We start from the raw sequence: 14,037 nt of genomic DNA on the forward strand, positions 1-14,037 counted from the left end.
ACCTGCTGAGCCGTCAGGGAAGCCTCTATATCACTCACACACACACATATATTTGAAGGGCTATTTATTATTAAAAAAGAGAGAGAACGGACACTGGGTTGGCTGCTGGCAGCGCCTGCCACTCCACTGTGAATTTAAAATGATAATTGCTGCTTTCACAATATGTATCAGCGAAGCTCTCCTGACTGTTGTACACGTGTTAATTCATGGGAAGTATTATCATCCCAATGTTTCACCTGAATGAGCTGAGACAGACAGAGGTTAAGAGTTAACTGGGATGCCAGAGAAGGATCCTGAGGAGGAATTTTCGAGCTGCTTCTCTCAGTGTGCTTTTTTGGAGGAATGAAAGGAACCGCAGGGCGGGAGACCCAGGAAGGGCTGCTTCTGGTTCTTTTCCGTTAAGCTTTCATTTCAAAGCTATAGACACGGTAGACAGTGTGGTGTGTCCCCGTGTCTCCAGCCCGTTCTCACAGGCAGTAGATTATCCTTCCCAATAACCTTCCCCCCCGCACCGCCTTTTTTTTCCTTTTTTTTGCCAGAAGTCCTTTCAATGAAGTGGAGGTTTCATTGGAATAATTAAACCTTCCATCTCAAGCCTCTCGTTCCAATCATCCAGGCAGATCAATTAACCAGAGGTGCATTTATCTAGCTGACTGTTGACCCCTTCTCATTGCAGAGCTTTTGCACTGGGGCAGCTTGCAGAGAGGGAGAGGCGTCTGTCCCTCTTTCCAAAGGGCTTGACGTTCGATGTGCTAGCAGCCTCATTGTTTATTTTATCCAGGATCTGATTTGTATTTTTTCACCCAACAGATACATATTTAGCACCTTCGAAGAATCAGGCCCCATGATGAATAAGGGAGGTGGGGTTGTGGTGGGGGGTACAAAGATAAAGCAGATGCAGTCCAGATAGCTGAATCCCCGTGAACCTGTTTCCTCTTCTGTAAACTGGGGCCAGTAGTAGTAGCTCCCTCACAGGGTGGTTGTATTAAATGACATCATCCACATGCACCATTTTTCTCTAACTTCAGTTCAGTTCAGTTCAGTTCAGTCGCTCAGTCATGTCCAACTCTGCGACCCCATGAACTGCAGCACGCCAGGCTTCCCTGTCCATCACCAACTCCTGGAGTCCAACCAAACCCATGTCCTTCAAGGCAGGGATGCCATCCAACCATCTCATCCTCTGTCATCCCCTTCTCCTCCTGCCCTCAATCTTTCCCATCACCAGGGTCTTTTCTGATGAGTAAGCTCTTCATATCAGGTGGCCAAAGTATTGGAGTTTCAACTTCAACATCAGTCCTTCCAATGAATATTCAGGACTGCTTTCCTTTAGGATGGACTGGTTGGATCTCCTTGCAGTCCAAGGGACTCTCAAGAGTCTTCTCCCACACCACAGTTCAAAAGCATCAATTCTTCGGTGCTCAGCTTTCTTTATAGTCCAACTCTCACATCCATACATGACTACTGGAAAAACCATAGCCTTGACTAGACGGACCTTTGTTGGCAAAGTTATGTCTCTGCTTTTTAATATGCTGTCTAGGTTGGTCATAACTTTCCTTCCAAGGAGTAAGCGTCTTTTAATTTCATGGCTGCAATCACCATCTACGGTGATTTTGGAACCCCGAAACATAAAGTCAGCCACTGTTTCCCCATCTATTTGCCATGGAGTGATGGGACCAGATGTCATGATCTTAGTTTTCTGAATGTTGAGCTTTAAGCCAACTTTTTCACTCTCCTCTTTCACTTTCATCAAGAAACTCTTTAGTTCCTCTTCACTTTCTGCCATAAGGGTGGTGTCATCTGCATATCTGAGGTTATTGATATTTCTCCCGGCAATCTTGATTCCAGCTTGTGCCTCCTCCAGCCCAGTGTTTCTCATGATGTACTCTGCATATAAGTTAAAGAAGCAGGGTGACAATATACAGCCTTGACGTGCTCCTTTCCCTATTGGGAACCAGCCTGTTGTTCCACGTCCAGCTCTCTAACTCACTTATTTTTAATTGGAGGATAATTGCTTTACAACACTGCCTCGGCTCCGGCCACAGACCCACAGGAATCAGCCGCAGGTGTTCGTGTGTCCCCTCGCTCTTGAACCTCCTTCCACCCGCCAGCCCTCTCGGCGGTCACGGAGCACCCAGGCCTCAGCGCCCTGTGTCAGACTGCAGCTCCCCACTGGCTGGCCGTTGCACGCGTGGTAATGTTTGTGCTTCCACGCTACTCTCTCCACTCGTCCCACCCGCGCCTCCCCTCACTGTGTCCCCACGTGCGCTCACTTGTCCGCATCTCCATGGCTGCCCTGCAGATGGATTCGTCAGTACTGTCTTTCTAGATTCCATATATATGCGTTAATACACAGTGTTCATTTTTCTCTTTCTGACTCACTTCACTCTGTATGATAGGCTCTAGGTTCATCCACCCCATTAGAACTGACTCAGATGCTTTCTTTCCATGGCTGAGTAGTATTCCATTGTGTATATATACCACAGCTTCTTTATCCATTCATCTTTTGGTGGACATCTAGGTTGCTTCCATGTCTTAGCTATCTGGAGCATTTTGTTTAAGTTTTGATTTTTTTTTTTTTTTGATGTGGACCATTTTAAAGTCTTAATTGAATGTATTACAATAGTACTTCTGTTTTATGTGGGGGTGTTTTTGGCCAGGAGGCATTTGGGATCTTAGCTTCCTGACCAGGATTTGAACTTGCACCCCCTTGCACTGGAAGGCAAAGTCATAACCACTGCACCACTGGGGAAGTCCACACATGACTTTAGCCCAGTGTCTGGCTATAGCAACTGCTGTGTGCCTTTTCCTAGAAGGCATTGGAGGATATGCTCCAGCAAAATGAGGGAATAAGGCAAAAAAGAGGAGCCCAGGAAGTGAGGACTCTGATTGGTTAGATTGGATGCTGTGCTTTGTAAGTGTTAGCTGTGATCATGGCTGGTTTAATTAAGATCAGATGATGCTCAGTTGGTGAGGGTTGCGTTGGAATCTTAGTGGTATGAGGTCTCACCCGGTTATTTAACTCTGATCCGACTTCCTCGTCGTAAAATTCATGTCCATTGAGTCGGTGATGCTGTCTAACCATCTCATCCTCTGTCGTCCCCTTCTCCTTTTGCCTTCAGTCTTTCCCAGCATCAGGGTCTTTTCCAATGACTCAACTCTTTGCATCGGGGCCAAAGTATTGGAGCTTTCACCATCAGTCCTTCCAATGAATATTCAGGTTGATTTCCTTTAAGACTGATTGGTTCGATCTCCTTGCAGTCCAGGGGACTCTCAAGAGTCTTCTATAGCACCACAGTTCAAAACAATCAATTCTCTGATGCTCAGCCTTCTTCATGGTCCAACTCTCTTTCACCACCAGACACATCCACAGCTGAGCATCATTTCCGCTTTGGCCCAACCACTTCATTCTTTCTGGAGCTATTAGTAGCTGCCCTCTGCTCTTCCCCAGGACACCTTCCAACCCAAGGGGCTCATCTTCCAGTGTCGTATCTTTTTGCCCTTTCATTACTGTTCATGGGATTCTCCTGGCAAGAGTACTGGAGTGAGTTGCCACTTCCTCCTCCAGTGGACCACGTTTTGTCAGATTTTTTCACTGTGACCCGTCCATCTTGGGTAGCCCTGCACGGCACGGCTCATAGCTTGATTGAGTTAAGCAAGCCCCTTCAGCGTGACTGTGATCCATGAAGGGGGAACAGTGAAGTAGGCTTGTCATAAAAAAACATCCATCCATCCCCAGCCCCGACCCCCGAGAGCAGCCACTTCTAACCCTTCTCCATTTTGCTTTCTTCTGTTCCCCGCCTCCTTATTCTAAGTGATATGCTTCCACTGCTATTTAGTGGTGTGTCAGTTTTAAGACATTATGTATCAACATGCCTTTGGGTAGATGATAATTTATCTCCCATTTCCTAGCTCCCCACTGCATGCACTTACCCCACCATCGTCTTGGTACGTTCTCATCAGCTTTACCTGTTACTTCATCATGACCAGGTAAATATTGTTCATGTTGAGGCAAGATGTATGTTGGGATTATGTCTCCTTCTTATCTTTTTATTTTGTCCAAAGATAATATTGCTTCTTTTTTCATTTGCTGGAGCTTTTAAAATCATATCTGTCCTCAATTTTTTTCTGTCTGGCTCTCAGGCCTGTCATTTGCCTAATGATGTTATTTCCTAAGTTATCAAGGATATCAGGTAACCATTCATTATTTCCCCTGACCCTCCATGGTCCTGCTGCAGTCTTGGCCAGCTGCTCTTTGCTGCCTCCCTCTCATCCTGGAACACTCCTTGCTGCTCTGTTTCCTGGCCTTCATATTTTTGTTTTATTCCCTCATTTTGCTGGAGTATATCCTGCAGTAGCTTTCTAAGAGAGGATGCATGGAAGCTAGATGTTTAGAGTCCTTGCCTTTCTGAAAATAGCATCATTCTGTTTATGCACACAACAGTTTGGGTAGGTATAGAATCCTAGGTTCAGAAGTATTTTCCATCGAAAACATGAAGGCATCACCTCATTGTCCCCCAGTTTCCAGCATCACTGTTGAAAGATCTGACGCCAAACTTACTTCTAGTCCTTTGCACATGGCCTGATGTTTCCTCCCAGGAAGATTTTAGGGTCTTCTCTTATTCCCCGGTGCCCTAAAATTTCAGAATGATACTCTGAGAAGGTTCTTTTCCACTGATTTGTACTGAGCACTCAAAGGACCCTTCAAAACTGAAGACTCCTATTTTTGCATGTGGAGAATCCTCTAATACTAGTGTCTCTGATAATTTCATCCCATAATTGATACTGTATCCCCACAAGACATATAGGAAAGGAAGCATAACTTCTGTAACCTCTAAGATTTCCTAAAGTGACCTCATTCCCCCTCCTCCTTTCTTATTTTCATTCTCTTTAACTTTTTATTAACTTTGGGGGATATTTCTGCAACTTTATCTTCTAAATTTTCTATTGATTTTAACCTTCCACTTACTTTATTTCAATCTCTTAAGAATTTTTTCTTGTTCTTTGATTGTTCCTTTGTCAAAGCACCCAGCATTGTTCTGTGGCTACAGTATCTTACCTAATGTCTTCACAGATTTTAATTATCGGGTTGTTTTTTGGTTTTGTTTTTTCAGTTTTCTCTTACTGTGTGCATTGTCAGCTTCCTGAAGCTTCCTTGGGGCAGTTTGTCTCTTTCGATGTCTTCCTTCCATGTGGAGACTTTTCTCGAACATGGAGCGATCTTCGGCTGTCTGTTTATTCTTATGTGAGAGGCAGCAGAAACTGGGCGTGCCAGCTCTGCTTGCGTAGCGGGCTTCCCTGGAGGGGGAATAATCACTGGCTGATTGTGCTTGAATAACACCGATGACAGGAACCTCGTAGTTCACCAAGCAATTGATTCCTCCTTTGAGAAGCAAGAGCTATTTCGAATCCTGAGCCCGTATCTGCTCTGCTATCTTAGAGCTTGGTTTTAGTTCTGTCTTACACTTGTTAAAGTGATATTTCAGGGACATTTTGTACATACACCTACTGGGTGAAAGTGAAAGTCGCTCAGTCGTGTCTGACTCTCTGCAGCCCTGTGGACTATACAGTCCATGGGATTCTCCAGGCCAGAATACTAGAGTGGGTAGCCTTTCCCTTCCCCAGGGGATCTTCCCGACCCAGGGATCGAACCCAGGTCTCTCGCATTGCGGGTGGATTCTTTATCAGCTGAGCCACATGGGAAGCCCAAGAATACTGGAGTGGGTAGCCTTTCCCTTCTCCAGGGGATCTTCCCGACCCAGGAATCGAACCAGGGTCTCCTGCATTGCAGGCGGATTCTTTACCAACTGAGCTATCAGGGAAGCCCCCCACTGGTTAGAGTCGTTTAAAAGGTGAACTTTTTTTTTTTTTCAGGCAATTCTAAGGGCTGAATAGTAGTTGATTTAAAGGAAGCCCACATCCTGCCTTCCACACTAATTATGACTTTGAACCTGTCCCAGGCTTGATTTTTCTTGGCTGTACTGTAGTGATGGTGATGGTGGTGATGTTGATGGCGACGATAATAAAACCACCTGTCTCAGAGAGTTCTCCAGCAGTCAGACTTAGCCAAGTGCCTGGCAGAGTAAATAGTCTGTAAGCACAGGGGTGATGTTTCCACCAGTTGAATGTTAACCCGATGAGTCAGACTCTCAGGAAGCGTATCCTCTCTCCGACCTCAGGACCAGGTTGGCAGTTGTATGTGTGCGTGCTCAGTCGCGTCTGACTCTGCGACCCTGTGGACTGTAGCGCGCCAGGTTCTTCTGTCCGTGGGATTTCCCAGGCAAGAATACCGGAGTGGGTTGCCATTTCCTGCACAAACCTGCTTTCCCTTGCCTGCAATTAAAACCTCTCTTACAATTAATTTTTTTAAAGCTTTTTCTTCTGATTATAAGAGAGGAAAAAATGCAAGTGCATCCTTTTTAATGCAAATACAGAGAAGTGTCATTTCCCTGGGCGGGGGGTTGTGGGCCAAGGCTGGCCCTGCCCTGAGGAGGCTGCTGAGCAGACCAAGGAGACGGTGTCCTCCAGAGAAGCTCGTCTCCCGCCCCCCACCCCTGGGGCTGAGGGTCTGTGACAGCTGACTCCTATCCAAGCTGACACCCAACAAGAAGAGCTTCTGTCAGCCCTGGGAGATCTGGTGTCACCTGTGATTAATCCTCAAAGCCAAAACCCAGAAAGTTTCTGATTAAACGATGGTGTCCCGGGTCCCCGTCACCTCCGAGTGGAGCTGTGGGTTTGAAGCAGCCGCCTGGAGCCCCCCGCCAAGGGACCCCAGCAGCTGTCAGGACAAGCGCCCGCCCCTTCCTGCAGCAGCTCCAGGCCCCGGTCCACGGCGTGTCCAGCCCCTGGAGAGATGCGGGCTCCGGGATCATTTCATTCTTTCCTTTCAGAGCAGGGCCCCCCTTCGCTGTTTGAGTGGTTTTCTGTGCTAAGTCAGACCATCTTCCCTCTCACAGATCCTGGCCCGCACAACTCCACACCCAGAAGGAGACTGGCTGAGGGCAGGACCAGCCCCGGCCGGGAGGAGTAGGAAGAAGTCAGACCTCAGTGACGGGCGGGCACCTCCCGTCTGCCAAGCGCCGACCCTATGCCAGGTACGTCGCATCATCTCCTTTATGTAAAATAAATGTAAGGGGAGGGTTTCCTGAGACTCACCAGGGGAGCAGAGAGGGGCGGGTTCCAGGCAGAGGGAGGCGCTGGAAGCAGGCATTGAGCAAGCGGGGATCTGGCGGAGAATCCAAGTTGGTCAGCCGGGACATGACCACAGGCTGGCGGGAGGCCTCAGCTTGGAGGTCGAGACAAAGATGCTAGACTGTATCGTAGCAGAGAGGGGTCCACACGATCCATGTTTCCAGTGAATGAGGAAGGGCCATGAGACCAGCAGCTGCCACGGCGTTTGTCTTGGCAGGTGGTCTCCTTGGCCCGTAAAAGGGTGAGCAAGGGACTTCCCTAGTGGCCGAGAGGTTAAGGCTCCACCCTCCTTCTGCATGGGGTGTGGATTCAATTCCTGATAAGACAACTAAGATCCTACATTCTATGTGATCAAAAAGTAATAATAATAAAGAACTTCTTTTAAAAAAAAATAGGTGCGCAAAATAGCCCTTCCTGTAGAACATGGACTGGGAGCCTTGAACATGTTTTTCAGCAGGTTTCTTTCAACCACAGACAGGTGCCTCTAGGTGAGTACCGAGGAGGCGACACCACTAGAAACCCGGGTTCTTTCCACGTCTCTGCTCTGCCATCGTGAGGGTGTTAGTTTTGTCCTTACAGGAGTCCTCAGGTCACATGATGGCTGCAGCAATCCCAGCATCACACACACATTCACATGCTAGCATCCCAGTGCTCAAGGACTGTATCCCTCCCTGTGTTCCTATCAAAGGTCAAGGAACAGCACCAGAATTGCCCCCCAGCAGACTTCCCTGCAGGTTCTACAGGTCATAAAGACTTCACATACTTAGCCTGACATCAAACAAGACCACCTCGTTAGGTAGAGACCAAAACAAGATCCACCTCTTGCCGCTCAGAAGTTGCCCAGCCTCCCTGAAATGTGAGGCCACCTGGTTCCTGAAGACGATAGGGATTCCGTAAGCAGGAAAAGGGAGTGAACGATGCGGTGTTCACCCACTTAATGACTTGTTGAGTCAACTTCTTAGGATGTTGACTCTTTCAAAATAGTAAAGCTGAGTGCATTTTCCTTTGTGAATGGAAAACTATCATGCTGACGTGTTTCAGAGTGAGCACTTGTAGGAGATGTATTTGTGTTGCACTGAACCACAAACTATCCCCACGTGACCCAAGTGGCCAGTGCTTAGGATATGAGCAGAAAGGCAAAGGTCATTGGATGGAATGTCCCCATTTTTAAACCCCCTCTATAAACCAGTTGTTGCTCATAACAGCACACAGATATTTTTACTCAAGGTGCTTGAGTTGTTCAGAGCAAAAGCCCACTTAGAACAGCTCAGATTAATGGGGAGATTCTTGATGGAGCAAGAACCAGACATCACACGTGGCCAAGGCTCAGGCCGGGAAGTAGAGTTGCACACTTGGAGAGATGGCTCCAGCCGTTTGAGGGTCCTCAGGGTCTCTCACTGCAGCTCCACCAGCAGATGGACTTCCTCTGTCTCCCTTAAACCGTCTCTGCCTCCGCAGCCTCAACCTGCCTGGGCGTGTTACTGCAGCCAAATGCAGCCTCGGGCCACTCCGATGCACCTTCTAGCTCATTGCCCCCAGCACACTCACCCGCCCCACTGTCTCTTTCAGTCAATTCAGTTGCTCAGTCATGTCTGACTCTTTGTGACCCCATGGACTACAGAACACCAGGCTTCCCTGGCCTTTACCAACTCCCAGAGCTTTTGCTCAAACTCATGTCCATCGAGTCAGTGATGCCGTCCAACCATCTCATCCTCTGCTGTCCCCTTCTCCTCCTGCCTCCAATCTCTCCCAGCATCAGGGTCTTTTCCAGTGAGTCAGTTCTTCGCATCTAGTGGCCAAAGTATCGAAGTTTCAGCTTCAACATCAGTCCTTCCAATGAATATTCAGAACTGATTTCCTTTAGGATGGACTGGTGGATCTCCTTGCTGTCCAAGGGACTCTCAAGAGTCTTCTCCCACACCACAGTTCAAAAGCTTCAATTCTTCAGCACTCAGGTGTCTTTATAGTCAAACTCTCACATCCATACATGACCACTGGAAAAACCATAGCTTTGACTAGATGGACCTTTGTCAGCAAAGGGATGTCTCTGCTTTTTAATACGCTATCTAGGTGGGTCATAGCTTTTCTTCCAAGGAGCAAGTGTCTTTTAATTTCATGGCTGCAATCACCATCTGCAGTGATTTTGGAGCCCAAGAAAATAAAAGTCTGTCACTGTTTCCATTGTTTCCCCATCTATTTGCCATGAAGTGATGGAACCAGATGACATGATCTTAGTTTTTTGAATGTTGAGCTTTAAGCCAACTTTTTCACTCTCCTCTTTCACTTTCATCAAGAGGCTCTTTAGTTCCTCTTCACTTTCTGCCATAAGGGTGGTGTTATCTGCATATCTGAGGTTATTGATATTTCTCCCGGCAATCTTGATTCCAGCTTGTGCTTCATCCAGTCTGGCATTTTGCATGATGTACTCTGCATATAAGTTAAATAAGCATGGTGACAATATACAGCCTTTTCGTACTCCTTTCCCAATTTGGAACCAGTCCATTGTTCCATGTCTGGTTCTAACAAACAGCTGGCAAACAGGTGACTCAGTGATAAAGAACCCACCTGCCAATGCAGGAGACATAAGAGGTGAGGGTTCGACCCCTGGGTCTGAAAGATCCCCTGGAGAAGGAAATGGCAACCCACTCCAGTATTCTTGCCTGGAGAATCCCATGGACAAAGAAGCCTGGTGGGCTACAGTCCACAGGGTCACAAAGAGTCAGACACGACTGAGCGCGCACGTACACACATCAGATCTGTGGCCATGTGAGGATGGGAGTGGGAAGGCAAATATTAGACATTGGCGTCTCTATTGCCCTAGACTGGGCTGTCATCTTTGTTATTGATTCTTTTTTTTCTTTTTTTCAAACTATGCAAGTAATATGATGAAACATGTGCATTGTAAATAGTACTGATAACATCCAAATTGTCCTGCCCAGTGACCTCAGAATTCATCCCACTTCTTAGATAGGATCAGTGTAATCAGAGCCTCTCAAACCTGTCCCCCCATCCCCTTCTCCTCCCCTCCGCTCTCCTTGTTTCTCTCCCGCCTTCTCCTTCTTTCACACACACACACACACACACACACACATGTGCGCGCGTACAGCCTACCTCTGTAATTACAGGTGTTGCCTTACATGAGTGACTTCACTGCATTGTGTTATTTTTCTGACACCAAACGTGTGGTGTTTTCCCGACACCAAGCACGTGTCATTTTTTCCACGAGTTCAGTTCAGTTCTGACACTGACCGCCCAGAGGCAGCCAAGCCGCCCCAGGCCCAGGGCTCAGCCCCCACGCCTGCCCCGCCTCGGACACCGGCCCTGCACCCCGGGCCACCTGCACTCTGGGTCAGCAGCCGCGAATCAGGGTCTCCCGAGCCTCCTGGCCAGGTGCTGTGTTTGCTGGAATGACTCACAGATAACTCGGGAAAACACTGTACTTATCACGACAGCTTATTGTAAAGGACACCAATGAAAGCACACATGAGGAGCTCCCGAACACAGAAGCGTCAGCTCCCTGGCGTTGAGATGGCACCCGTGCCAGCAGGGGCTGGCGTTCAGAAACTTGGAAGCTCTTGCGTCCTGTTGTGCAGGGATTTTTATCAAGTGTTATTACATAACCATGATTGATTAACTCATTCTCGGAATGGTGATTGGACTCAATCTCTAGCCTCTCCCCCTTGAAAGTTATAACCTTATAATCACTTGCTTGGTTTTTCAGTTCCCATCCTGAAGCTCCTGCGGCCCCTTACCCAAGAGTCATCCTGTTACCATAGAAAAAACACTCTTATCCCTCTGGGGGATATCCCTCTCAGAATCCTGGAGCTCCTTGCCCGGAACCAGGGGCATATGTATTTAATTATATATGCTTTACATTTTATTTACTTACTAATTCTGGCTGCACTGGGTCTTCACTGCTGGGCACAGGCTGTGTCCGGCTGCGGCGAGCAAGGGCTGCTCTCTGGCTGCCGTGCGCCCGCCCCCATCTCGGTGACTGCTCTCGCTGCAGGGCCCGGCCTCTGGGCTGTGGTCCTCAGTGGTCGTGGACCCCAGGCTTGGTTGTCCTTCGGCACGCGGAATCTTCCCAGACCAGGGATCAAACCTAGGTCCCCTGCGTTGGCAGGCAGATTCTTAACCACTGGACCACCAAGGAAGTCCCCAAATCCATTTTAAATTATACCACATGTATGTATGTATGAATATATGCCTGTCTTTACTTTTTAAAAAAACAATGTCTTGAAATCTTTTTATGTTACCACATATTTTCAAAATGTTATTCCATAATGAGAAAGGATCATTGAATATCTACTGAAGAATGTCTGGATTGCTTACATTTTTTCCAACTACAAATAATGTTAAATGTTCAAGTAAAAAATTGGGGGGAAATTAAATATCCATTATAGAGAAATGAAGAAATAAATTATGGTGTATTCTGGCAATGGAATAATATATACAGCAGTTAAGAATGAATAAATCAATAGAAATTAAGGGATTGTCAGATTAGATTAAAACAATAAGATCTCTTATATATCATCTATAGGAGAAAAACCTTACAGCCAAAGGTATTGGGCTGGCCAAAAGGTTTGTTTGGGTTTTCCCATTTTACTTCGAGGCAAATGGAAATGCAACATGTTGAAACTTAACTGGTGTCACTAAAGCAGAGGGAAATGTATAGCTATACATGTTAATTTTTTTTAAAGATCTCAAATCAATAACCTGACCTTCCACTTTGTGAAGCTAGAAAAAGAAGAGCAAAGTGAACCTGAAGCGAACAGCAGGAAGGAAGTAACACGTATTAGGACAAAAATAAATGAGTTAGAGAATGGAAAGGCAATAGAGAAAATCAGTGAAACCAAAAGTTGTTCTTTGAAATATCAACAAACCCTGAGCTAGACTGACCAAGAAAAAAAGAGAGAGATGATCCAAATTACTAGAATCAGGAATAAGAGAAGGGACACTGCTACTAACCTTATTAAAGAAATAAGAGGCAAAATAAAAATAAAATAAAAATATGCACATTGTTTCCAAAAAATTGGGTTACTTACATGAAATGGACAGATTCCTAGAAAGACACAAGCTATTGAAACTGACTCAAGAAAAACAGGAAATATGAGCAAACCTACAACAAGAATTAGTAATCAAAAACCTACCCACCAAGCAAAGCCTCCACCAAACAAAGACAAAAGTATGCCTGTTCTTCATTAACTTTCCCAAGAAGTGCAGGAGGAAGGATCACTTCCCAGTTTACTCTGTGAGGTAAAAATTCTCCTGATGTCAAAACCAGCCCGACATCTTGAGGAAAGAAAAGTGCCAACTAATATCTCTCATAACTGTGGATGCCAGAAGGCTCAAAAACATACTAGCAAGCCAAATCCAACAAATCTGTAACTAACTGGGATTTACAGCAAGAATTCAAGGTTTGTTTAATGCCCGAAAATCAGTTAATGTAATATATTAATAGAATCAAAACTAAATACTATACGGTAATCTCAATGGAGGCAGAGAAAGCATTTGACAAAATCAGACATCCCTTTTGTGACAAAAATACTCAGGGGGTTTCCTCAACCTGATAAAGGGTGTCTGAAACACACACACACTCAACCAGGTCACATTGTGCTTAATGGGGAGAGACTGGATGCTTTTCCCCCGTGGTCAAGAACAAGACAACGATGTCCATTCTTGCCACTTCCGTGTAACACTGTGTTAGAAGTTCTCACCTGGGAAATTCAAGAGGGGGAAGAAAAGAAAAGGAAAGGCATCCATATTGAAAAGACAGAAGTAAGATGAATACTATAGCCCACGTTTATAGTGCCATCAAAAAGAATAAAATACTTAGGAATAAATTTAGCATAAGAAGTGTACACTGGAAACTATAATGCACTGCTGAAAGAAATTAGAGATCTGAATTAGAAGAAACACATTCCATATTCTGTTTGCGACCCCAAGGACTGTAGCCCACCAGGCTCCTCTGTCCATGGTATTCTCCAGGCAAGAATACTGGAGTGAGTCACCATTCCCTTCTCTAGGGAATCTTCCTGACCTGGGATTGAACTCGCGTCCCTTACCTCTCTAGCATTAGCAGGTGGGTTCTTTACCACTAGCACCAGCGGGGAAGCCATATTCTCAAAGCATAATATGTAATTGTTAGATAGTATTGCTGTTCAAATTCATCTACATATTCAATGGATCCACTGTCAAAATCCCAGCTATTTTTTTTTTTGCAAGTATTGGCAAGCTGATTCCTAAAATTCACATGGAATTGCCAAGGGCTCTGAACAGACAAAACAGTCTGAAATGGGAAGAACAAGGTTGGAAGACACATTTCCCAATTTTAAAACTTAGCTATCCATTTACAGTAATGAAGAGAGTGGGGAAAAAAAAAAAAAAAAAAGAGAGTGGGGTACTGGCCTAAGGACAGACATACAGATCAATGGAATAGCATTGACAGTCCAGAAATAAACACTTAAACTTTTATGGTCAATTGATTTTTGACAAAGGTGCTAAGACCATTCAATGGGGAAAGAAGAATCTTTTCAACAAATTGTGCTGAGACAACCGAGTGTGTGTGTGTGTGTGTGTGTGTGTGTGTGCATGCACGCGCGTTTGTACACACACCCGTTCAGTCACTCAGTCATGTCCGAATCTTTTCTACCCTTTGGATCGTAGCCTGCCAGGCTCCTCTGTCTGTGGGATTTTTCAGGCAAGAATACTGGAGTGGGCTGTCATTTCCTCCTCCAGGGGATCTTCCCGACCCAGGGATTAAACCCATGTCTCCTGTGTCTCCTGCATTGGCAGACAGATTCTTTACCTACCGAGCCATCAAGGAAGCCCCAGGACAACTGAATATCC

At 46.0% G+C, this 14,037-nt stretch overlaps 1 protein-coding gene across 4 annotated transcripts in view; it reads left to right on the forward strand.

Annotated features, from left to right (window-relative positions):
* The window catches only part of CARD11 (caspase recruitment domain family member 11), a 106,460-nt gene that overhangs the window by 57,083 nt on the left and 35,340 nt on the right, over positions 1–14,037 (forward strand). For all 4 annotated transcript variants that reach the window (XM_061153770.1, XM_061153771.1, XM_061153769.1 and 1 more), the window contains exon 2: positions 6,954–7,091. In XM_061153770.1, coding sequence (XP_061009753.1) covers positions 7,085–7,091 — 7 coding nt within the window. In that variant the 5' untranslated portion in view covers positions 6,954–7,084. The remainder of the gene's footprint in view (positions 1–6,953; positions 7,092–14,037) is intronic.

The sequence above is a fragment of the Dama dama genome, chromosome 10 (genome assembly GCF_033118175.1).
Source record: "Dama dama isolate Ldn47 chromosome 10, ASM3311817v1, whole genome shotgun sequence".
Lineage (NCBI taxonomy): Eukaryota > Metazoa > Chordata > Mammalia > Artiodactyla > Cervidae > Dama > Dama dama.